At 58.7% G+C, this 24879-nt stretch overlaps 8 protein-coding genes across 8 annotated transcripts; all 8 read right to left on the reverse strand.

The window, feature by feature from the left end:
• Positions 1 to 1693: 1693 nt before the first annotated feature.
• On the reverse strand, positions 1694 to 4702 carry LMJF_18_0010 (conserved hypothetical protein; the record flags this gene model as incomplete). The annotated part of the gene is made up of 1 exon (XM_001682355.1): positions 1694 to 4702. One exon carries the CDS (start codon positions 4700 to 4702, stop codon positions 1694 to 1696), a length of 3009 nt encoding a protein of 1002 aa, XP_001682407.1.
• Positions 4703 to 6787: 2085 nt separating this feature from the next.
• On the reverse strand, positions 6788 to 7939 carry LMJF_18_0020 (putative mevalonate-diphosphate decarboxylase; the record flags this gene model as incomplete). The annotated part of the gene is made up of 1 exon (XM_001682356.1): positions 6788 to 7939. One exon carries the CDS (start codon positions 7937 to 7939, stop codon positions 6788 to 6790), a length of 1152 nt encoding a protein of 383 aa, XP_001682408.1.
• Positions 7940 to 8740: 801 nt separating this feature from the next.
• LMJF_18_0030 (conserved hypothetical protein) lies at positions 8741 to 9775 on the reverse strand (the record flags this gene model as incomplete). Its single annotated transcript, XM_001682357.1, has 1 exon — positions 8741 to 9775. One exon carries the CDS (start codon positions 9773 to 9775, stop codon positions 8741 to 8743), a length of 1035 nt encoding a protein of 344 aa, XP_001682409.1.
• Positions 9776 to 10217: 442 nt separating this feature from the next.
• On the reverse strand, positions 10218 to 11834 carry LMJF_18_0040 (putative major facilitator superfamily protein (MFS); the record flags this gene model as incomplete). The annotated part of the gene is made up of 1 exon (XM_001682358.1): positions 10218 to 11834. One exon carries the CDS (start codon positions 11832 to 11834, stop codon positions 10218 to 10220), a length of 1617 nt encoding a protein of 538 aa, XP_001682410.1.
• Positions 11835 to 12708: 874 nt separating this feature from the next.
• LMJF_18_0050 (conserved hypothetical protein) lies at positions 12709 to 15630 on the reverse strand (the record flags this gene model as incomplete). Its single annotated transcript, XM_001682359.1, has 1 exon — positions 12709 to 15630. The coding sequence occupies one exon, from the start codon at positions 15628 to 15630 to the stop codon at positions 12709 to 12711; it is 2922 nt and encodes a 973-aa protein (XP_001682411.1).
• An 814-nt stretch (positions 15631 to 16444) lies between these two features.
• LMJF_18_0060 (conserved hypothetical protein) lies at positions 16445 to 16918 on the reverse strand (the record flags this gene model as incomplete). The annotated part of the gene is made up of 1 exon (XM_001682360.1): positions 16445 to 16918. One exon carries the CDS (start codon positions 16916 to 16918, stop codon positions 16445 to 16447), a length of 474 nt encoding a protein of 157 aa, XP_001682412.1.
• Positions 16919 to 19125: 2207 nt separating this feature from the next.
• LMJF_18_0070 (conserved hypothetical protein) lies at positions 19126 to 21297 on the reverse strand (the record flags this gene model as incomplete). The annotated part of the gene is made up of 1 exon (XM_001682361.1): positions 19126 to 21297. The coding sequence occupies one exon, from the start codon at positions 21295 to 21297 to the stop codon at positions 19126 to 19128; it is 2172 nt and encodes a 723-aa protein (XP_001682413.1).
• Positions 21298 to 22424: 1127 nt separating this feature from the next.
• Positions 22425 to 23864, reverse strand: LMJF_18_0080 (conserved hypothetical protein; the record flags this gene model as incomplete). The annotated part of the gene is made up of 1 exon (XM_001682362.1): positions 22425 to 23864. The coding sequence occupies one exon, from the start codon at positions 23862 to 23864 to the stop codon at positions 22425 to 22427; it is 1440 nt and encodes a 479-aa protein (XP_001682414.1).
• Positions 23865 to 24879: the final 1015 nt, after the last annotated feature.

The raw sequence follows: 24879 nt of genomic DNA on the forward strand, positions 1-24879 counted from the left end.
CCTAACCCTAACCCTAACCCTAACCCTAACCCTAACCCTAACCCTAACCCTAACCCTAACCCTAACCCTAACCCTAACCCTAACCCTAACCCTAACCCTAACCCTAACCCTAACCCTAACCCTAACCCTAACCCTAACCCTAACCCTAACCCTAACCCTAACCAGTACAGTAGCACACCCGTACACCAGTACAGTAGTACACCGTCACGCACCCGTCCAGGTGGAGAGGGTGTCGCTGTGCAAGGAATCAGTGGAGATATAAACCCTAACCCTAACCCTAACCCTAACCCTAACCCTAACCCTAACCCTAACCCTAACCCTAACCCTAACCCTAACCCTAACCCTAACCCTAACCCTAACCCTAACCCTAACCCTAACCCTAACCCTAACCCTAACCCTAACCCTAACCCTAACCCTAACCCTAACCCTAACCCTAACCCTAACCCTAACCAGTACAGTAGCACACCCGTACACCAGTACAGTAGTACACCGTCACGCACCCGTCCAGGTGGAGAGGGTGTCGCTGTGCAAGGAATCAGTGGAGATATAAACCCTAACCCTAACCCTAACCCTAACCCTAACCAGTACAGTAGCACACCCGTACACCAGTACAGTAGTACACCGTCACGCACCCGTCCAGGTGGAGAGGGTGTCGCTGTGCAAGGAATCAGTGGAGATATAAACCCTAACCCTAACCCTAACCCTAACCCTAACCCTAACCCTAACCCTAACGGCGGAGCGGGCCACACGCCGTCCGCGCCGAGGCGAAGAGCTTTGAATACGGAGATATACAGCAGCCGCCGAAACCGCCACAAGACGGAGAGCAGCCGAGTGGTCCACTGCACACACCGGCTAAAACTGAAGACTGTCACTGAGGCGAGGTGCCGAATACCCACTGCCGTTGCGGGTCGGCAGAGGGCAGACTAACGGCATGAAGAAACGCTGTTGAAGGTTTGTCGCACAGGTGTCTCGAAGCACACAAAAGAGATAATGTGTTGCAGGGGACGCGAGGCATGAGTAACCGGCGATGGGAAGCGAAGGGGAGAAAACGCTGTGCACGTGTGTTCGTCTCAGAGTATGTGCAGGGAAGAAGAGAGAAGAGAGGACCATACCAAAGTGCAAAAAAGGAGAGGCTTGTGGCACTCGAAATCTCGAGGAGCCCCATGATTGCAGGCGACCCAAGGGAAGGGGCATTGGCTCAGACACAGCGCTGCCACGCACTCCGTATCGTGTCTCTCAGCTCTTCCCCTGGAAGCGATCAAGTGGCGCACAATGCGCCGTTTGCGGAGGGCTGTTGCCTTCACTTCTTTGGTGCATTTTCCGGAAGGGAAAAGAAGGGCACGAGGTCAACGCACACAAAGGCACTCGTCCTTTGGTGTAGAGTAAGGTCCATGTAGGGCAAAGTGCAAGCCACCTGTGAACCAGTAGCGCCCGCGACAAAGACGGTGCTATGCTCTAACCGGACAAGATGTCCGTGCACCAAGAGTAAAAAGGAAACATGGAAAGGGAAATGGCTCCGAAACTGTGTAGGTGCGGCTCATGCGAGTGACGTATTCCGCCACACGGACAACCGCTTACAAGACCTGAGTCCTTCGCTCCTTCTCGGCGGTCCGACTCCCTAAATCACCGATAACCGTGTGGCGAGGCCACTGCGGTTTCCTGCGCTTCTTCTGCTTGCCGCGCGCAAGACATCCTAATTCTGACTATTCTTTGCGGTGGTGGCAGCAGCGCTACAAGCCACCTTGGCGTAGCGACGACGCCACTCGATGACCTGCTGCGCTTGCTCGTGAAGGCCTGCTTTGAGGAAGGCCCCTGAAAGCTGCAGCGCCGTCGCCGCATCAGGTACCCAGTTGCGATCGCGAATCGCATGCAGCGTCTCCACCGTCTTATCAAAGCGGCCGGTGCGGGCGTAGCCACGTGCAATAGCGTTGAGGGCGTTGTACGTCAGCGCCTCGGCGTCGTCTCTGTCGTGAAGAAGTCGCACCACGTCCTCGACCTTCTCCATCTGGCCCATGCGACAGTAGTAGGGTATAAGACCGCAGTAATCGGACGAGCTGAGCGCCTCGCCCTCGCCGTTGAGCGTGCGCAGCAGCTCCACGCACTTTTCGAGTCCAGCGGACGAGTTGCAGCGGCAGAAGGCGTCCATCGCGGACCAAACCACCCGCTTCGTCAGTAGCGGGCGGTTCTCCTCCTTGGTGACCTCATCGAAAAGACGCTGCACGTCCTTGTCGAGACGGGAGCGGCCGTAGGCAGCGATCATGATGCAGTACGTGATATCGTCCATCGGGATCCCGGCGGCGCTGCGATTCTGGCGCAGCTCCTCCATCTGCTCATATCCTTTCGCCCGTCCGTGGCCGTCCATGAGAATGTTGTAGGTGACATTGTTGTCTGTGTAGCCCTTCTCCAGGAACTCCTCGTGCACCTTCTCCATCTTCACCACATCCCCGGTCTTCGCGTAGGCGTTCATGACCTGGTGAAACGTCACGGACGTTGGCGCGGTGTCTGGGGTCGACTTCATGTCCTCGAAGAGGGATTCCATTTCCGACATGCGACCCGACTTGCCGAGCATGTCGAGAACAGTGGTAGCGGTGACCGGGTTCGGGGGCACTTGCTTCATCATGCTGTCAAGCACGCCCTGCATCTTGGACACGTTGTTCTGGCGGCTATAGAGGGACAGGAACTGGTTGTACACCTCCGTGTCTGGGAAGAGACGGGAGGCCACGAGGTCCTCCCAGGCGTTTTCGACACCCTCTTGATTGCCCATGCGGCTTAGAGAGGAGGCGAGCACCGAGTAAAACGTGGCGGAGATGCCGCCGTCGTGGGACTTGAGTAGCTGAATCACCTCGTTCACCTTGTCGCGCTCGCCCCAGCGAGCAAAGGCGGTGATGAGGGTGCCGAACGTGACGTCGTTCATCTCGACGGATTCCGACTTCATCTTCTCCAGCGTCGCGTCAAACCGTTCGCGGTCCATGCTCTTTCCGTACATGTGCAAGAGAACATTGTACACGTCGGTGCTCCAGGCCGGTAGCGTCTTCAAAAACTCCTCGACATCGGCGGCGGTGCCGCCCTTGTGGACGGCGAGGGTGTGGAGCATACTTGTCTGGACGTGCGGGTGATCGCTGATGTTGCGCTGCTGTGCCTCCGCGTAGAGAGCTTTAGCCTTGTCGAGATCGCCACCGTGGATGCGGATGAGCACGGCGAACGTGATGGGCGTGAACTGGACGCTGCCCGCCTGCTCACGCCTCCGCAGCTCTGTCATAAGCACGTCGACAGTGTCCATTCTCCGGAGGTCGCCAAAGATGCCCAGGAGCGTGGTGTAGAGGTGAATGTCCGGCCGAACATGCCGCTCCTGCATCTCCTTGTAGTACTCCTCCACGTGCCTCGGGTAGTACTTGCCAAGAGCGCGAAAGACCCACGTGTAAGTGACGGCGTCTGCACAGACCCCGTTGCTCTCCATCTCCCGCTTCACGGCGAGCACGTCCTTGACGTTGCCCATCAGCGCGAACCACTTGAGCAGCTCATTGTAGATGCGCACGTCGTTCGTGATGGAAGCGAACTGCATTCGCTGCCATGCGTCCTTGATCGCTTCGGGGCGGCCGGCGGCCCCGTAGCCGCGGATGACGGCCCGGATGTGGGCAGCGCTGATGTCCATGTCAGGATCGCCTTGCTTGAGGCGGGACTCGATGGATGACAGCAGGGTGTCCACCTTGGCAAGCATGAGCTCCTCGCTACCGCGGTCGCCAAAGTGCAGCAGGCGGGCGTAGGCGGTGATGACGATAGAGTCACACGTTGCGTCCGGCACGTAACCGAGCTCCTTCAGCTCCTCCTCAATGGCCGCGATCTCGTCGACAGTCGTTACGCGCCGCATCTTGTGCCGCAACACCGTGGCGGACAGTTCAGCAGAGAGTGGCATCTTCTGCTCCAGAGCCACCTGCAGCGTCCGTGTGAAGCCTTCGTCGCTGTCCAGCTTGAAAAAGGCGCGAAACAGCGCCGCGCACACCTCCGCGCGAGCCTCCGCAGTGGACATGGTCGGGACAGCGTCAACGATCTCCTGAAGCTTATCGACGCGCTTCAACTTCTCGTACCCGGCGATGAGCGCCACAACGTCGTCGGACCCTAGCTGTGTGAGCGAGAGGCCCTCGCAGAGGGCCTGCGCCTCAGCTTCGCTGTTCGAAAACAAGTACGCGGCGATGCAGAGCGGCCGCAGCTCCGCCACATCCTTCATCTCCTGCGCGAGCTGAAGCATCAGTTCGGCGGTGTCATTGTGGCGATATGACTCGAACAAACAGCGGATGGAATGGACGGTCATGACACAGCCGTACTTGCGGAAGCGTAGGAAGGCGCGGAAGAGCAGGTGCGCCATATCGTGCTGCCCGTACTTGACACATTCTTCCAGAATGCCCTCCATGATCTGGGATGCATGTGCTGGGTCGATGAGCTGCTTGCGGAGGAACTCCTGCAGGATAATCATCAGCTGCGTCACTGTGTTGCGGAACTGCAGTTCTCGCTTGCGAGAGCGCCAGACCTGCTGACGCACGTGCCGGAGGACGTGGCGGGGCTTCGTCTTCACCACCTGCAGCAGGTCATCTTCATCCTTTTGCGAGAAGGGGTGAAAGGCACCGGTGCGGCCGTACAGTGCAGCGGTGCAGGCAAACACCCCCGAAAGCCGCAGACGCAGGAGCTGAGGCGAGCAGCGTAGCATGACCGCGTGTTGCTAAAACCCGTGAAAGGAAATTGCGAAACTGCAAAAAAAAAGCTTGTATGCTACACACAAAACGACGGGAGTAAGGGTGCGCCTCTCAAGGGCGCCAACAGAGTACGACTACCCCGAGGCAACCCTTTTGTTCCGGAAAGTGCAGCGTGGAAAAGGGACTTTGCCGAGGTGACGCCGACAAGGAGGAACTGTATCACCGATCTAGGCGCCGCATAGAACGCGCAGGGAAGCCGGGAGGAAGGAGCGCAGAGACACTGGGGAAAAAAGCGGGAGATGGACAACGCTGTAAAAGAGAGGAGGGCCATGAGAAGGGGCAAAAGAGCCGGCAAGTAGGGGGCGGGGTGGGGGACCGTCTATGTCGGCTCCACGACATCCCGATGCCTCGTGTCGACATCCGTCGCCCAGATTGCGCCTACGCGAGCGCTTGTGCTGTTCGCAGCGAATGTATGAAATCGAAGGACTCCTGTCTGAGAGTCTACGCGGGCTATCCGAAGAGCAGAGCAACGGTGAGAAGCAACGCGAGGTGGCGGGCATGCTGCTCGTCACGCAACTGAGTATAGGTAAGCAGGAAGTTGTCGCTTGCCTTGGCCAAAGCTGTCAAGGCGGCCATTACAGCAGCGGGGCCGCGGTACGCCGCAACGTTTCGCAGTTGTCTCTGGGTGTCCTTCTGAAGCCCCGTGTAGTCTACCATAACCTCACGCACTTTGAAGAATGCCTTTGCGTAGAAGGAGGCAGTGCGTCACGCGAGCTCCGCCGATACGGGAGACGGCGAGCCGTCTTGGCAGGGAGAGCTTTGAGGAGCCTCAGAGGGGTGCCCCGTAGCGGTCGCAGCGGAGGTGGGCCTCAGCAAAGCCGCCGCTAAACTGTCGCGTGCTACTCTTGTGCGTACGCGTTGCTGCAGGCGCTCACACTGAGCTGAGGTTTCCTCGATAGATGCCTGTAATCTGGCGTTCATGTGTTGCGTTTGCTGTAGCGTGTCGCAAAAGCGCTGCTCTGCACACGTGAGGCTGGTCACCTCCTCGGGTCTATACGTTCGGTTCATAGCACTACGGTACTTCACAGGTTCAGTCTCCTTCTGGTGTAAAAGTTGGATGAGCTCCGCTACCCGAGAATGTGCATCTCGCACGTGCGCCGTCATCTTTTCCAGATATCGCCTCTGTGTGTCCTGTAGCGCAGCTAGGCGCGAATACAGGTCGTCGCGGAGCTCGTCATGTGCACAGCGCTGCAAGAGAACATCGACAAGCTCTTGGTTGCGCGCCAATCTTGCCTCCAAGCTCACAGACGACATGCTCGAGGTGCTCGTGTGCTCGCTACAGTCCCGAACATGACGTTGTCGGTGAAGCAGACAATATAGAGGCGGAAGAGCCAGAGCAAGGAGGGTGCAGACGAGACGAGAGGATCGAGTACGGCTGAGAGAGCCCTGCACTTACCATTCGCGTCTGCCAGTTAGCGAGAGCCGCAGTACGTTCGCGGGCAAAAGGGTGAAGGGAGAGAGAGATTTTCGGCCCTGCACGGACGCGCTCAGTTCACGAGGCGACACGTAAGAAGGTGAGCCGCACACCGCACCGGGTAGCTCATGAGGCAGAGGAACATCCACTGGACGCTTAGCATAGCATTCCATCGATTTCCCCGAGAAAATGTCTACACAAGCCTCCACCCTCCCCGCTAGCTTCGCTGGCAGTTTTCATTTCACGCGTTGCGGGCATGCAAGCTGTTTCCACGGTGTTCTCTGGCCCTGGGTACTTATACTTGGCTGCCTCACTGCACCCTCAATCAATGTTTGCAATGAAGGAGATGCGGAGCACTTCTACAGTGACACCTCCTCACATGATGAGGGTGCGGGGACAGAGACGGGACAGGGGTCGGGGGAGAGGAGGGGCAAAACAAGCCGCGATGAACATGAAGAGGCGGCGGAGAGGAGAATGTGTCCGTCAAGTTACAAATGTCTTCTTCCCCGCACTGGCAAGGAGAAGACAACCAATCGGTTGGCGAGGGGGGAAGCGAACGGAAGCGAAGGGAAGCGAAGGGAAGCGAAGGGGAAGGGAAAGGGAAAGGTCTCAGCGACAGGGCCCGCTAGGCGTGCGGCGGAATAAGGGACTCCGCGTCGTCGAGGTACACGATGCCTTGACCCATGGGAGACTGTAGAAGCATCTCAAACGACTTTTTCGGATAATCGATGAGACCCTCGAACGATGCGGGCAGCTGGTACGCCTTGCACTTCTCCAAGAGGTCTGCATCGTGAAAAAGCAGCTTGTCCCAGGAGGTGGGAAAGTGCGCACGCAGCATCACCACCACCTCCGGCAGATCCTGCTTGAGGGTGAACATGAAGCAATTCGCGCCGGCGTCGAAGGTGTAGGCCATTACATTGTAGCCCTTCTTGGCGTTGAAGGCGCGGATGAGGCGGATCATGGCGTAGCTGTCGTCCGTGGCGTACTGGATGGGGGGCTTGGTTGTGCGGCAAATCTCCTGCAGGTCATCAGAGTCAGCCATAGCGATCGCAGCAAACTGGTTGAAGTCGCGCTGCTGAATGGCCTCCTTGACGGCGCTCATGCGTGCCGGCACGATGGATTCAATGCGCTCTCGCATCATGGAGGACGTCTTGAGCGACTGCTGCATGCCAGATGTGCTCGACACATCCTTCTTCTCGCCCTTGAGAACGGCGCACATCACCTGCACCTCTGGCCAGTACTTCTCATCCAGAAACTGTGTCGCGATGCAGTCCGTGCCATCGGGCTTCTCCCCCTTGTGCCAAATGACAAAGCCCCCGTAGACGCTGCGGCACGCGCTGCCGGAGCCCAGCCGCGACAGCATCGACACGTCCACGGTGGCTCCGTATGCCTTCACGAGCGCCGCGGCGAGCGCGCAGTAGCCGCTGGCAGAGGAGGCCATGCCGGCCGCTGTCGGGAAGTTGTTCTCGGAGACGATGTACGCCTTCAGATTCTTCGTGTTGTCTGGGCAGTTATCGCGGATACACGAGAGAACTGACTGGATGCGCGGTGTCTCTTGAATGTTGCTCTTCTTCCCATTCAGCCACAGTTCATCTTCGCTGGCGTCGCTACGGAGTTCGACCGAGGTCTTGGAGCGGAACGGTTTTGTGGAGAGTGTTATACTAAAGGAGTCATTGGTGGGTAAGATCAGCGTCTCACCTCCCTCACGCTTTCCCCAGTACTTGATGAATGCAATGTTGATGGGTGCCTCGACCGTCACGCGAATCGGCGCCGACATTTTCTCCACTGTTTCTTCTGCTTGGTGTTGTGGCGAAAAAGAGGAAAAGGCACAAGGCGCACGATGCGGAAGGCACTGCTGGATTCGTGGGTGCGTGCCGGTGTAATTCGAGGGGCGCAGGGGGGAGGGGGGAGGTGCGGGGGCGTGGTGAGTGCGAGATCGAGAAATGACAGAGGCAACTGAATATGTTCCTAGACGGCGCGCAACGCAGACAGTTAGGTTGTGGTACAGAGTAGCGATCGTCGTTTGTGTAGCAGGGAAACGCGCGTGAAAGCACACGTAGGGGGAGCACCGCACAGTGTGTCGCCGCGGCGGTGGCGTCACATGCGAGGACGGTGATGCGAAAAACAAAAAAATCAAAAAGCGATGCGCCAAGGACGAGCAGTGTCGGGGAGGAGACGAGGAGAGCGAACGGAAACAAAATGGGGCAGCGGGCGAGTACATGAGGAAAAGGCATGTGTGACTGTGCGTGAGTGGAACAAGCAGGCGGTCCTGTATGAAAACAACGACGAGCGATAGGTTGGTGCTCTCCGCCCGGGAGGCAGGCTTTTTTTTTGCCAAGGTGGATCTTTCGTTACTGCCGCGCACGCCCATCACCCCAGGTCTGCAGGGATGTGGAAAAGAAAAAGAGTCGGCGCGTCACTTCCGTCTTTGTCTACTTTTTGGTTCGCTGCACTTCACACGTCAGCGGAGGCAAAGCAGCCGCAGTGCACCAGCATATCATCACTACCTAAAAAACGACCGGCGTGAAAAGATGTGGAGCTGTCACGCCTCTGCCTTCAATGCTTCCCGCAACGGCGCCTACGCTAGTACGTCGTACACCATACGCTGCAGACGCGCATCCAGTTCGACTGAGAAAAGGTGATGCACGCCAGCGACGCTCGCCGTTGGCTTCCACCCAAGTCCTTGGACGACGCTCCTCCACTCCGCCCCTTGACGCTGGTCCCTCTGCTTGGTCACCTCTGTCGACCCGGACGCGGCCGCTGCGGCCAAGAAAAGCGCCTCGTCCGCAGCAAAGACAAACCTCACCACGAGAAAAAAGCCGGTCTGTGTCACCGTGTCGGAGCAGAGCGACAGTGGGCCAAAGCAATCCGTCAGCAGTGCGACGACCCGACTGGGGGTATGCGCGTCGAACGCGATCGCTCTCTCGTGACAAAGAAAGTGTTGGGCCTGGAGGGCAGTCTTGCGCCCAGGCCCAGACGACGGCGAGTGAGACATGATGACGTCATTGGACGCGGGCGCTGTCCAACTCATGTGAAGGAGCTGCGTCAACTGCGCGTCACAATCCGCAACTTGCGCTGTAGTGACCTCTAGATCATGATACAGTTCAACCAGTTCCTTTTGCGCTGCTTGTAGTTTCTGCCACAGGACAACGCCATCTGACGAGTACAGCTCGCTCTTCTCCAGTTCGGGAATATATTGCGCGAGTGGTGAGTCCATCTGAAGCTCGGGCGGCAGCAAATGATTAAAGGGCAACTGTGATGTCTCTCTGCAGCGCTTGCGGGTCACTGGAGGAGCACCGCCGGCCGCTGACGGAGACTCTCCACTGCCGCTTGCTGGCCCCTGTGTCGCTGCCGCCGCCGAATACACGCGAGACTGTATCGTTACGATGCAGTTCTTGAGCCGTGCGCCGTTGAGGTACTGCACAGCCTGCTGCGCCGCTACTGGACTGCGGAACTCCACATAGTAGCACGGCCGTTCTGTAGCCACGTCGAATTGCAGCTTTATTTCGACAACGTCGTTTATAATCTGCAGCCATTCTTTGACATCTTCCATGGAGACGGCCTTGTCGGCGTCGTCGAGGAAGATGTACACAACCGCTGCATCGTTCGGCATGATTTACTGCCTTGCATGACTGCCTCGTCGCCCGAAACAAGCAGAGCGCAAGCAACGACACCAACGGAGGGTAGTCACCATCAGAAGCAGCAGGATAGAGAGATACGGAGTGTTTTGGTGTATACGCAGGTTGAAGAAGTGTGTAGAGAGAGGGGTTCCAGCCACCGATCCGGTGCGGTGAAGGAGGAGGAGCGAGCTGGCGTCAACTGGCGAGCGGAGTGGGGGAGGGGGGGGGGGGCTTAGCAACGGCGTCTTTGTTTGTTCGGTTTCACTCGGCACTCCTCCAAGAGCACAAGGCGCTGTCCCCGTCTTGATCGTTGCCCCTGTGTGTCGCTGCGGTGGCAGGTATGTGTCCCTGTTTGCCGATATGACTGATACTCAGGCATAAAGGTAAAGAAACGAGAAGCACCACATGCTCATAGCCAAGCACAAATTCAAAGGCCTAGTAATGGCCAGACCGCTTCCACCACATGCACATGTGCAGCACTTCGTCATGCTCATCGTGCGAGTGTGAGAGGGGAAACGCTGGCATGCCTGGCGTGCCCAACGTAGACGAGTCTTCCCCGTCGTCGGCGCTGACATCTGCAGTTTGGACTTCGCGCCGCAGACGCCACCACACTACCGTCCAGCAGGGCGGGGCAAGGAATAGGTACGCGAAGACTAAAAGAAGAGCGTTGCGCAGTTCAACGCGGCACATGCAACGCCCCAGACCATCTGCGTCGTCCATCCAGGCACATTGGAATTGCTGCTCAGCGGCGTGGCAGCCGTCACGTGAAAGACCACGGCAGCTCCGCCCAAAAAAGTCTGACACGATCCCCGCCAGCGTTGGTGAGGGAAAGTCACCCAGAAGGTGGATGATGAAAATGGAGTAGCTAACGGCATACGGACGGAGGCCGGCTGGCACCACGGTGAGAATGGAGGCGTTGATGGGGGCTGTGATGGCGAACAGTGCTGTCACTGCCACAGCAAAAGTGATCGCAAAGACCAACGCATCAGTTCTCAAGAGGGCAGCTACCCCGCAGGGGATCGCAATGAGGATCATGAGGATGTTGAACTGCTGGCACTGGATTACACCAACAGAGCCAGTGCTGCCACCCCAGTAGTCGACCGCGAGGCCACCCACCAGCGAGCCCGCCACAGCACTGCACGTCGTCTCGATGCCCATTAAGAGCGCAGCGGTGGCCTTGGGGAGCTGCAGAGGCCCCTCGTGCAACAAGGGTATTCCCCAGGTCGAGACGGCACCGGTCACGAAGCAGTACATTGAAAGCCCAATCACAAGCAGCATGTAGTTTGCGTTGCATAAAACACTGCCAGTCGCGGTGAGAAAGGGCAACTGCGGGGTAAATTCCGTCGCCGGAGCAAGGTGGTAGCAAGCAGGGATGTAGCAGAGAAGCACCACAATGGGCAGCGCCGCCACCACCTCAGTGACATATATCACACGCCAAGGCGTGAAGCCCCACAGCGCCGGGTACGATGTCAGCAGGCCGGCGCAGCCCATTCCCACCGCCGTTCCGATGGGGATCATGGAGTAAAAGAAACCGATCCACGATGTCCGATGCGTGGCAGGGGCGGTGTTGTCGACGATTGTGACAGTGAAGGCGACAAACGCAGCCTCTGCCACGCCAACAAGGATGCGGCAGACCAGCAGGACCGTGTAGCTGAGGGAGATGGCGCAGGCGAGGCATGTAGCGCACCACAGCGCCATCCCGAGCAGAATGACCATCCTTGAGCCCCACGCGCTACCGCGGGAGGTGAAGAAAGGGCTAGCAACCACGTAGCCCATAATGAACCCGGAGACGAGGAAGCCCCTCTTAGCATCGGACAGCGGCGTGTCGTTGTCGCTGATGTCTCGGTCGGAGCAGATGGAGGAGAGCGCACCGACTGTCGCGCCACGATCGAAGTAGAGCAGAAAGTTACTCACGGTAAACGTCCATAAGACCATGCGCGGCGTCATCCAGGTTTCAACCTCTGCGTTCACGGCAGCGGTTCGGGTAGCACCATCACGGGATGCGTTGGGCAGCAACAGTGTCGTTTCTTGCGACACCTCTTCCGTCCCCATACTGCCCGCTGTGTCGTCACTACTTTTAGAAGGTAACCGTTCGCCCAATCTGCTGGGCTTGTAGTGTTGATCTTCTCTGCCTACTCCCGGTTTTCAGCGTGTCACCGATAGCCACGCAACTGGGAGGGCGCTGCGTTCAGCTTGTCCAGAAGGCGCCCGCCACGCAAGATGTGTCGGAGAACCCAGAGCGTCGCCCGGTGGTGCGTGACACGCAAGGCCGCTGCCACAGAGACCCGTACACGTCCCCGCGTGATCCGCACAAGCGAAACAAGAACGCCGAAGCCCACAGACACAAGGAGAAAAGAGAAGAGGAGCAAGGCGAGGGGCAAAGGTGAGACGGCATCAAGCGGAAGCGCAGGGAAGCCCGTCCCGCCTCGCAGTTGAGTAAGACGTGAGGCTCGTGCGACTAACGATGCCGGACACGGCATAGCGTGCGTGAAGAAAGAAAGAGATTCCACTGCTGGTGGGGAAAGAGGATGGAGGGAGGGGGTGCAGTCTCAGCAGAAGAGGACGTTGTACGCGATTCCACCCCCAGGAATCCGAGAGAGGAAGTCGCCGCGCGGAAGAGGGGCATTCGGTGACTCCTGTCTCTTCTGGGTTCGGATACACAGCAGCGGACATCGCAGTCAGTCGAGCAGCCCAAATGTAATATGTATGTTTCAAGGCGATAGACTAGAAAACTAACGAAACAGCAGTAGAACTAGCAGAAGAAGAGCAATCAAGGACTACCGCCAATGCGCCAACGGTGTCTTATCCCATCATCTGCAGCAGGGGTGGCCTCCAACCTGCTGTGCTCTTTTCCCATCCGGATGCGCGATGACGGGTGGAGGAGACCACAATGTCATGTAAGGAACAAAAGCGCGTCACACAACCCTCACAGCAAAGGCATCTGCGCAGCAAGGTCGGCGATAGCAGCCTTCGACGCGTTGCCGTGGCTGAGGACACTCGTGAGCACCGCGACGACGGCGCGCCATCGCTCCACCAGCTCACGCCTCTGCAGAATGTTCCACTGCACTGACTCATTCCACGCTTCAACGGCGAAGAACTCCACCACGGTTTCGCAGAGGCCGAGGTCTCGTGCCACTGTAGGGCACTCGCCATCATTGTTGTGTAAGTGAGAGAAAGCAGCACGCAGCGAGGCATTCTTCGCAGTGAGAAGAGGGAGGGCGGCGGTGAGAGCCTCGGAGACCAGCAGGCGTCCGTCAGCGTTACGAGCCATCTTGAATGCGGCGTAGATGGTTGCTAAAAGAGCGCTAAGCGCAGCAGTGGAGGTGACATCGCTGCTGAGCTGCAGCTGGGCCGCGGCCAGCATGATGTTGAGGGCTGCATCGCATAGAAAATGGGAACCAGGAGGGGAAAGGCGTGAGGCCACGTAGTGGCACACTGCCGCCACTTGCTCGAGATCGGCTGAGCTTATGGCAACCATACTGGGAAGTTCGTCGAGGCGGAGCGCTTCCACGTCAATGGGCGTAGAGGCATCGTGCACCAGCATGTCACGCAGGGTCGCCTCTAAGCGCGCGAGAAAGAGCGTTACACGCTGCCGTAGGGTGGAGGTCTCGTCTGTGCTATTCTTCTCCTCGTCGCAGGAGCTGAGTAGGCTCGCGAGAGAGTCCCCGTGCCGCCGAAGCTCCACAGTGGAGAGAGCCGCTTGCCCAGCTGCGAAGGTGTCAAACTCGGTATCTAGCAACAGGCACAGCCGATTGCGCAGAAACGCGTCCGCCGCTGTCGTGGACACCTCGGCCTCACCGGCGTCGCTACGGTATGCTGGGAGCTCCACTCCGGCCTGGAGGAGTCGCACGGCATGCACAGGATCGCTGTCAAGGAGCGCCTCGGCAGCGTACCAGAGAAACCGGCTCCACCATCGCGCGTCAGGCAACGTCAGTGACACGTGCTTCAAGATGGGACAGACGTGCACCTCAAGAATTTCGCCAACCTCGGCGCGGAGGCCTTCATTCTGGTCTACCAAGCATCCCATGGCAAACACCTTGGCAAACTCGATAATGCACACCGGTGACTGGTGCTGGTGAAACGCAACAACGCATAATTCTGCCACTGCGCCAGCCGAGTGAAGCAACGATGTGCGGAGCAAAAACGTGACGAGTTCGCTGCAGGCCCGCACTGCTGCCTCTCCTGCAGTGCATGCAAGTAGCCCTCTCACCCGCTCCATTCCATGCTCTTGTTTGCCAAGCAAAAACGCAATTTGCGCCTGAGCCTGCAAGGAAGATGCCTCCAGTCCAGAAGCGATAGTCCCCACGTTGTGGCATAATGCCAGCGTGTGCTCAAGCTCCTCCGTGGCGTCCACGCCCTCGTCATGCATTGCGAGGACCAGCTGTGTCATGTCCAGCAAAACGGCCTGCCGCTCTTCCTCTGAGGCAACGCCGCGAAAGAGACGCTGTGCGGTGTCCAGGCAGCTCCACCGAGTCGTGGCAGACAAGCAACGCGGCTGCCCATTCACCGCCATGGCTGACAGCCGCCAGAGGCAGCAGAACAGAAAGCGGTGAAACGCTGGTGGTGGCATATCACCATCGGAGAGGCGACGCAGCAGCTCCGTAACGCTCCACTCAGAGCAATGGCGAATGAGAACGCATAGCAGCCGGAACTGGTCGACAGCGCTCGTCGAGGCCGCCACGCGCCGATGCAGCTCTGCCAACAAGGTTTCCTGTACAGCGGGCATCTTCTCCAAGGAAAGGCTTGCCATGGCGCAGAGATCCCCCACAGCAACCGTGGCATCGCTGCACAGAGCACGAAACAATGCCAGCACCTCGTCCGTGGCGTGACGGTGAACCTCGGCCTTGAAGCGGACCACGATGGGCTCGAGGGTGCGGAGAAGGTCGTACGACGTCGACGCCGCCTCCGCCGCGGCGTCATACTTGCCGCACAGAAGCAGAGAATACCCGTACTGCAGGTATGTCATGCCAAGAAATGTCCGCTGCTTCACTGAGCGAGCCTTGACGGCTTTCTGTAGTCGCAGGGAGAGGAGAAGCAGACTCTGCAGCGAGGCCTGTACGTCTGGCATGGGCTGCCCTGATGCGCATGCTGGTAGTCCCACTCCCTCCACCTCCGATGCACCGTGAGCCGCGCTATCGAGTGCACCTGCATTGGGGCGGCCCTCCTGCAGCGATTTCACCCCAACGTTGTAGATGAACTCGAGCAGCGCCTCTGTGTACGCGGTGCTTGAACGCGTCTCCTCAGCCAGCTGGGTGGCAATGACACACGCGCGTTCGTGCTGCGCTGCCTCCCAGGCTGCGCGCAACTGAGCAAATTGAATCTCCGCTGAAAATCTGCGCATGGAGCCGGGGACACCTGCGCATGCCTTGACAACACACGCCGCCCACGCGAGTAACTTTTCAGCGGCATCGGTGTGGCGCGCACGGAGGAGCCCCTTGCTCGTCTTTAGGCACATCAGGATGCATTTTTCGGCGTCGTCTAGGTGGTGCGACAAGTGCGCTTCGCGAACCTCTTGTCCGGCAAAGACGCAGTGACTGCAGAGGAACAGGTATGTAACTAGCCAGCGAGCCTGCACCTTCAGATCTTTGCGTTCTAATGGCCATCCGCGTAAGGCCGTTGCGTTCCAGCTATCCAGCGCCATTATCTGCACGCGCAGCGCCGCCTTCAGGGGAAGATGGACACCCTTCTCCGCGACCGCGGAGACGCCATCGAGGTGAGTCGCTACCTCCCGGAGCGCGTCCTCCAGGTGTACGGAGACATCACCATCCAGCCAGCATGGAATCAGTTCGTGCAACCACTCAGCGCACTTCACTACGCCAGACATACCCCCATCTGTGGCTGCCGTCATCTGGCGCTTCGTCCCTTTCCCTTTGTCTTTTTCGCTGTGGTGATGAAACAAAACGGCAAGGTTGTCTATACGTTCGGTCGAGGGAAGCAGGGCGCCGTGAGGAGGGGGGGGGGGGCATCACTGCTAAAAGAGAAAATGGGGGCGGCAGCAATGGCAAGCGAGAGGCAGACGGACGAGAGCAAGGGAGGAGACGGCGTGTGCCAGTGAGCAAGGGGTAAGTGCAAGAGGCGGCGGCTACCGAGCCGACCTGGGCACCATTGCCGAGGGAGCAGCGGCAGCTAGGCTCGTTTTTGTGCGTTAAATGGCTCGCATGAAAGCAGCAGGGGTGGCGGAGAATCTGGGAGAGACCGACAAGCGAGAGCTAACGTCCCCGATACGACCCATCGTGAATGTCCGCACGGACGGGCTCGCCGCGAGTGACGGAAAGGAGAGCACGCGCAAACGACGAAAAAGTCCCCCATGCACCATGGTCAAGTGATCTGCACTGAGACCAAGTGGTTTGCTTGAGTCGACGTGAACAACGTAGAAGAGTGAGAGGGCGTCCTGTGAAGACTCTCCAGCCATTCCATGAGCATGACGCGTAAACAGACTGAAGACGCCTTGCCAGACACATAAAGCGTACGAACCCAGACGCGTACGTCGCAACGCTGATCAGCGCCTGGCGCGCATACAAATCAACGACGAAAAAAACACAAAGACGTAGGCCAGACGGTGGCCCAACAAAAACAGCACGCACACAAACGCACCCGAGACACAAACATCGAAGCAAAGCAGATGATGCCGCTCCCTTCCCCTCATCAAGACACAACGCCGCTCATTGCTTTTGTGACTCGATGACGGCGCGTGCCTTCTCCACCTCTTCCTCCTGCGTCATATCACGCTCGCGCTCGCGCACCATCTGCATAATCTGCTTTGACACGCGGTGCTCGCGCACCTTGCGCTCCAGAACCGGGGTTGTGGGACCAACGGTGTACGCATGGTACACAAAGGACAGCCAAATGTTACAAAAGAGGATAACGCAGATGAACACCATCGACATCACCATCGTCTTCCACAGCTGCATCTGTGCCTTTCGCCAGATCCACCGGGAGCGGTTCGTGCGAAACGGCTTTGTCCACAAACCTATCTTGTTCATAACGAGCATGCGGTAGAACATTGTTCGACGCGCTAATGTGTCCTTTACCGGGCCCGCACCCGGCCCCCACATGCCTGGACGGTCCGAGTACTTGGACGGTGTGGGAGCCAAATGGCCCCGGTTCATGCGAGACGCTGTGCAGCGACGCAACATGGTGAATGAGTTTTGTTTTAGCTTTCGGGTCTGCAGTACCGACCAAGGATGCGAGCGCAATAAAGCGATCCACAAGCGAACAATGCGAGTGAGAAGCTGGTGCACGACGAGCGCAACTCGCAAAGCAGTCCCCCGGTAGCAAGTACTTCGGGGAAGAGCTGTCGAAGGAGGCGGACTGTCTACAGCTGTGCTCTGGTGGGGAAGACAGGGCTTGGCGACGCAAAGAAAAAAGGGGGCAAAAAGTAAACAGCGGTCATCTTTCAAAAGAAGTAGAAGACGGAGATCACAACGGCAACGAGGCGGGCCCACCGCAGATGGTCCAATGCGGGGGACATGTGCCACGGGGAGCACACCTTGACGCTTCGTACTAAGGTGTGCATGTGAGTAAGGTGGCCCGTACCCTTAGACTAAACTCTACCTCTGTGAGCGTAGACGAGCACATCCGCGCATCTTTTTTGTTGTTGTTGGGAGGGGAACGGGAAGCTCACACTCGTCATGTTCAGGAGCAGTTTCCGCATTGTTGCTGAACCCTCCCCTCTGTAGCGTGCGCTAGAAACAAGTTGTGGATTAGCTGCATCCCGGTGTATACCTCACGGAGAAGGAGCAACGCTGTGCTACCGCAGAGAAGTCATTTAGTTGTCAATGAGACCATTGAGTGACCAACACGTCGGTATATGCATGTGCAAACAATCATAGCTCATCGGCTGCTGTTGCGCTGCAGCCAAGTCCTGGCCGTCAAGCGGGGTTCCTCTTGTCCTTCCCCGTCCACTCCTCTGGTTGCTTGCGGCGCGATCAGCGTCAGAGGGGGCTCGAGCGGACAGCATGCCTTGATTCACAGCGGGCCACGTCCACGGTCCTGCGCTTGAGCGCGGAGGCAGGTGGCGCCAGTCGTGCGGGTGGTAGGGCGTCGCCCATGCACATGCCGCATGAGCGCAGGGGGGATGCTGAGCAGCCCCAGGACACAGCCCCCCGAGGCCCAGCGCACGGCCGGTATACCATGCTCTGCCCTCGGTCGCCTCAAGCCGCCGCATTCCATCATGTCGCGTGGAGGCTCCTCACGCGGAAGTCCGGAGGAGCCGATGGTGTCAATCGGACTGCTCTCGTCGTGCTTCCGGCATCTGCGCCTCATGAGCCTACGCGGTCAGACTCAGGGAGCGCCGCATGCCCCGCACACACATGCACTGTGGCGCTGATCGGTATACATCTCTTCGCGCCCTCCTCGACCATCGCTCTTGCTCTGCTGAGCTCTGCCTGCTTTGCTCGGGATGTGGCACACCGCGCCAGGTGCGGTTGGCCGCGCGGGCACTGCGCAGTGCCCGCATTCCCGCATATTGGCGCCTGATTCAGGACGGCACTGTTGCCTGGGGGCTCGCTGTCGTCATCCTGCAGCTTCTGTCGATGCCATGGACGGGGCGTGTCTGGATAGCGTGCCAGCATGCGCCGCGACAGCTGGGGCCGCCGCTATGCGTCAGTGACGGCATGGGGCACTCTCCCTTCTCCTGAGCCCCCGCACGTCATTCACAGGCGTGTGCGTGCCAAGCGGGAGGGAACTGCGGATAGGCATGCGCCTGCACAGAGAGAACTCACACCTTGTCCTTCTGACGGCGCACGAGGGGGGAGGGGGGCAGCCCTAGGCACACAACGTGGGAAGCCCACGCAGCGCGCGTGAGATGCGCGTAGTCGCAACACTGCGTGCAGAGCCATGGCGTGAGGAACGACGTGTGTTGTGACACCCACACTGAGCGATCCGCGACTCTTGCGTCGCATACCGGGCACCACACGCCGGGCAGAACGCCCTCGTAGCACCCGCGGTCAGGTGCGCGGATGCCGCAGTGCTAGCTGTGTCGTTGGCAGCACACCATCTTGCCGCTACCGGAAGCCGAAGTACGGACAGGTACCTGTCCGGAAACGGGGTAGCGATGGTCAACTCTCGTCTCGTGAGCTGAGCATCGGTGTTCTTCTGTTGTGGTACGGCTGCCACCAAGCAGAATAAGAAACGAGACGCTCACGCATGTATATTAGTGAAACCATGAAACAAACGGAAATATTAAACTGTACAAGCAGGATCAATGGAAAAACACTGTAGTCTACATGGGTAAAAAAGAGGGGCGCACCCTCAAAAGCACAAAGAAGGGAACTGCACAGAAGTGCGCCGGGTGAAATGCCTGTGTGGGAGGAGGGAGGGAGGGAGGGAGGGAGGGGGACTCTCAACGACGACGTGGGGGTGGCTTTGGGCGGTTGACTGTGTTCGCGCATCGCGGAATGTGACGCGCCGCGACGTCTGGCGCAAAGCGGCGCTGGCAGTGGGGACAGGGCACGTAATCGGGATTCGTCGAGTACGTTGGTGGTGGCAAGTCCTTGGCGGTTCCGCCTGCTTTCAAGACTTGATCCACCTGCCGAGCCTCGCGCAGTGCGCGCCGAAACGATTCACTCTCCGCCTTCCAATCGCGCTTCGGGGCAGCCGGCTGCGACCCGGCAGAGGGCTTGGCTGCGGCAGTGGCCCCCTCTGGCAGCCGCTGCTTTGTTGCATTGAAGACGCGTCGCTTCTTCTGCGAGCAGCAGATGCGCTCATGCTTTGCCAGAGACTCTGAGGCAAACTGGCGACCACAGTGACTGCAAGGCACCCGCACCAGGTCGTCTTCAGCGTATGCAGGGAATTCATCAGTGTGTTCTTCTATAGGGGTGCAGGCGTTACGCGTTTGGGGTCGGGCGGGTGCAACAGAGCTGGCCACCGGCGTTGTGACGGTTTTGGCTGGTTCGCTCGCGGAGGGCCGCTGTGGCGTGCTTGCCCTCGCCACCTTCAGGCGTGCAACATCGGATGGCGGTAGTGTGCCATCAGCGCGAAGAGGCGGACCATCGTCTTTCGTGGTGAGCACCTTCAATGCCTCTAGTCGCCCTCCGCAGTCCTCGCAAAAAACAGCCGTTGTGTCCTCTACAGTCTCCTTGCACTTCGCGCAATAAAGCACCGCCTTGTGCTCAGTAGAACCTCCCGCACGGGTGGAAGGAGGCGTCGCAGCTGCTCCTGCTGCTGCAGGGGCTGGGGTGAGATCGGCATCACCAAGCGCGGCGCCGCAGTTGTCGCAAAAGTTGCCGTCGGCGTCGCTGATCGCCTCGCACGCCGGGCACACGACGCGGCGCACCGTTGACGCATGCTTGTTCGGACCGCCTGGAGTAAGCTCATGCGCTGACGCGCCTTGAACGGGCTGCCCACACGTTCCGCAAAACCGCGAGCCATGCGGGATGCGCTCTCCACAGTGCTGGCACGAGTTGGACAGCGGCTTGGGCACGAAGTTGTGGCCGCAATCGCGACAGAACTTTGCATCAGCGTCGTACTCTACTGCATCGCACTGCGGACACACGCGGCTCTCGGTGGGGAGGGTAGAGTGGCGAGTGAGCCGGTTGCGCTTCGGGTGAATCCAGTCCTCGCCGGCGGAGGAAGTCGGCGGCTCTTGCTTCCGCTGCTGCTTCTCACTGCGCGGTGTCTGGCCACCGATGCTAGCCTTTGTGGCTGCAGTGTCTGCTGGTGTTGTCGCCGTTGTGGGCGTAGGACATCTGGCGCCCCCACCCGTCTTTGCCTTGCGCGGAGAGGTTGGTTTGGGTGGATTGTCGGGGCGGCAAGAGCGCAAGTGCACCACTAGTCGCTCTGGCAAGAATCTGCGACTGCAGTTGGGGCACTCCTCTAGGTTGTTCATGAACTCCTGAAACTGCTCCTCGGCCTGCTCGCGCGGTGAGGCGCCGGGACGGCCGCGCCAATTCACCGTGTCGGGGTGCTTCGGAGGGTGGCCACGCGAGTGTGGGTCGGCGTTCTGCCACTGTGCCAGCTTCTTTTCGTAGCACTGCGGCACGTGGATCCCGATGGAGGCGGTGCCGAACTGCTGTCCGCACAGGTAACACGTCGGGAGAAGCGGGGGGCCGGGGGAGAGCGACCGGCATCCAGCCGCGCGCCGCGGCTCGCTTTTGTGTTTGCCGCCTCCTGGTGTGCTGCCTCCGCCCCCGTCCGCCTTCGCTTTAGACGACGGGACACCAACCTTGCCGTCACCTCTGCAGCCGCGCAGGTGCACCGGCAGCCGGTCCGGCAGAAAAGTGCGGGCGCAGTGCGGACACGCGACTAGCTGGGAGTTGAACTCCTGATATTGTTCTCTATTGATAGCCTCAACCGAGGCACCGTTGCCGCCTTTCCACTTGACCATGTCGGGGTGCTTGGGCTTTGGGCCTCGCACAGCCGGGTCCGTCACTTCCCACTGACTGAGCTTCTTCTGGTAGCACTGGGGAACATGAATGCCAATGGAGGCGCTACCGAACTGCTGACCGCAAAGATAGCAGACGCGTAACTGAGGGCGGTAACCCGCCGGCTTCACCTCCGTTAATAAAGGAGGCATCGGTTCTCTCTTCACGCGGCTTCGGAAGAACTAGTGCCGCGTCCAAAAGAAGCTGCAAGTGCGCACAGCTTTCACACGCGGAGAGTCCTTCTTTCCACACCCCGTGCCGGAGACGGGGAAGGGCGAAATAAAACGGCAAAGTGGAAGAGAAATGGTGGTGCAGAAGGGGGGAGGGAAGCTGTGGCGAAGGTGAAAGGAGGACGTCGCGTACGCGAAATAGGAACGGCCGTCGACATGGGAAGTGGGAGTGAGCGAGACCGTGGCATAGAAAGCGGCTCAGAACATGATGAAATGCCATGGCAAGGGAGTGGGCGAGGGCCCCCCCCCGCTCAACCTCTGAGACGATGTCTACACAAAACAGAGGTGGCGGGGTAAAAGGAGAGGCGAACGGAGCACGCTGGTGGTCAGCGTGCAGAAAGAAAGAGGCCGCGGGGTGAACAACACACAAACGGAGATCTGATGGAATCACCTCCGCGGGAGCACAAAAAGATCGGCTACGAAATCTCTGGGGTGAGCTGAAGATCAGTTGCCTCCATCCGCGTTTCGTTTCGTCATTCGATTGGGGCGCCACACGCGCGTGTATACACGAGCCACCCGTAGTAATCAACTCCTACACAGAGGCAGGGAGATGTGGAAGCGATATCCGATGAGGGAAATACATGAAGGAAAAGAGGGTGCTACACGCTATTAGTGCTGCTAACGGCGGCAAAGAAAATCGAAGATAGGGGGTGGCACAGACGCATATCTCACACACCAACAATCAGAGTCACTAGCAGCCGACACGGCAAGCAGAAAGGCACACGCACGCGCCCCACCGAAGAACATCAAACACACGGCACTCGTGATCTGGAAAAGTACATCGGCCACAATACCAGGTCGGGAGCAGAGGAGCATGAAGAGGGGGACGGGAGGGGGAGGGTGAAAGACGCGCGCCAGCAGCTCAGAGATGGGGAAAAGTGGAAGACACCCAGCTTTGTCTCCGTCGCGAGCATAGTGTTGTGTACCCCGTGAGTAGACTGGCGAGACGCAAGTAAGCACGGGCATAAGCTTCTTCCCATCCCTCTCCCTGCATCCGCACCATACAGTTGAGAAAGAAGTATCAAAAAAGTGAAACCCAGGCGCTACGTCTACTGAATCGCTGTGGGGCCAGGCTGCGTGACATTCGATGGGTACTTGGCGCCCTCCAGCGGCTTGATGCGGAACTGCTGACCGGGGTAGATCTCCTGAGCGAGAGCCTCGAGGCCATCGGTGCGGCCGAAGCCCGGCTCTGCCTTCGCGCGATAGATGCCGAACTTCTTCGCCGCCTCCTCCTCCTGCTCAAAGGCAGCCTTGTCCGCCGCCTCCAGCTTCTTGAAGGCGATGTCCAGCTCTTGCAAGGGGGCAAGCTTTCGGATGCCACGTTCAACCTCGGAAGCCTCGCGGATGGTGTGTGGCGTGTATGCGATACGCTCCCAGCTCGCTAGCCGATCGAAAAGAGTGCTCCGGCGGTTCACCTGATCTAGCTCGAAGGTGAGGACGTAGTTGTCGTCAAACCACGGGTTGGGCACCGTCCAGGTGGCAAGCTTGCCAAAGAAGCGACCGAAACCGCGGTAGCACGGCACTACAAGGCGCTTCTCGAAGTGGCGAGCAATCTCCCGGAACGCCTCCACGTGGCTCAGCGTCTGCGGACCACCAAGGTCGAACTTGTAGCGCACGGCACGGTGAGACATGGAGCACCGCACGACGGCACGTGCGGCGTCGACAACCCATGTGGGCTGCACCTGCGTGTTCGGAAAGCATGCTGGGTAGATGTAGCGGCCCAGACCGCGGTAGCGGTAGTTCTTCCCGTAGAGTGGGCCGAAGCGAATAATGGTGGCGTCCGGATGGTTGGCGCCGACGGCATCTTCGCCGCGGGCACGGAAGTCGACGTAGTTCGACTCTGATGCAAAAGTGGCGTCAAGACCGTTGCAGAAAATGACACGCTCTGCTCGTACGCTGCGCGCAGTCCAGCTGACGTTTGTGGCGCCGATCAGAAACACGTCATGATGGCTATTGTTGGCATATTCGGCGTGGTAGTCGACAGCGAAAATAAGAGTGTCGCTCCCGTTGGCGGCAACGTTGACTTGAATCCTGTCTGTCACGTCGCACTCGTGCAGCTCTAGCTTGTCTGGGTACTTGAGCAGGAGGCCGTCGAGGTCAGATCCTTGCGGGATGAGCGTGGGGTAGCGCGTGGTGGCGCGTACCTTTTCGATGTCTGGGTGCTCGCATAGCTCCCGCACAATCTCAGCTCCGAGGTAGCCACTGGCGCCGAAGACGGTGACGCACTTCGCTGGCTTTGGGTTGAGGCGGCGCCGCTCGTGCGGCAGGCGCACAGCCGGGTTTGGCAAAAGCATCGTAGCCCAATATGGGCCGCGCTCGTAGCCGAAGCCACCGCCTGTAGTCTTCGGCTTTTGCGTCGGGTACATTTGGCACAAGTCCTTGCGGTCGAGGAACATGGACTCGGGCTGGTGACCGAACGGGTCCCAGAAGGTGCGCGCAGCGCCTACGGTGGCGACGGCACTCGCCGACCGGACTGAAAACCGCTGCATGCCCAATGATACGTTGATTTGAAGGTTTGCTGTGCTATTGTTTTTTTTTTTTGAGGGGCTAAGAAGAAGCTGCTAAGCAGAATGGGTCGGAGAAGGAGAGTCAGGCAACAGAGGTGTACGACAGCGTGCTACACGCTACTGTTTCTTAACACCTCTCTATGATCTCTTGCGTGCGCCTACTACGTATCGCGGCCTCCGTTCACTTGTCGGCAAGGCTGCGAGTGTCTGTTGCTTTCGCCGCGACACCGGTCCTGCTCGAGCACCGGGATACTGGGGGAAAAAAATAAGACACACGAGCATACAAAAAAAGATGCTCCTTTACTACTATGACCTCGGTGCTTTGAGTGCAAGCGCAGCGGCCAGCGAACAAAAAAGTGCACGCACGCGGCTGAGCAACAACAACCAAAAAGTATCAGCGCTGGAATCGAGCAGAAGGAAAGGGAGGAAGATGTCGAAAAATGGAAGCAGCACTGAGGAACACGGCTGCTCGTGTATTTTGAGCGCATGAAGCTACGCGTGGGGGGGGGAGGAAGAGGAGGAGGGGGGCAGGTTCCTCATTCGTTTTTGAACCGATAAACCTGAAATGAGCACCAAATCCTCTAAAAGCGTCTGCGAATTGTCACGCCAGATGCATATACCGCCGGCCTGGGGCCCACACCACGCTTAGGCACCGTTCACTTTTTGGCTGTCATTTATGTTCACATGTTCAACTGAGCTTCTTTGGCACGTCTCGACATCCTACAGCGTGTGCTCCCGCGCCTAATACGATACCATGGGAAGAAACACATGACCACAGAAAGAGGTACACAACGAGCAAGTAGTGTGCCTCGCCATCTGTTGCAGGTTGCACAACGAAGAGTGTGATGCCTTTCGCTCCTAACGTTTTACACCTGACTGCAACAGAGCGCTGAAAACAACCAGATGATCATCTTCCTTTATGTAGACTCATAGCGATAGAAGCGATTTCTCTCTTGTCGCACACAATGTGCGCTTCACGGCTGCTCTACGCCTCGCT

This window comes from Leishmania major, chromosome 18 (genome assembly GCF_000002725.2).
Source record: "Leishmania major strain Friedlin complete genome, chromosome 18".
In the NCBI taxonomy this organism is placed as follows: Eukaryota; Euglenozoa; class Kinetoplastea; order Trypanosomatida; family Trypanosomatidae; genus Leishmania; species Leishmania major.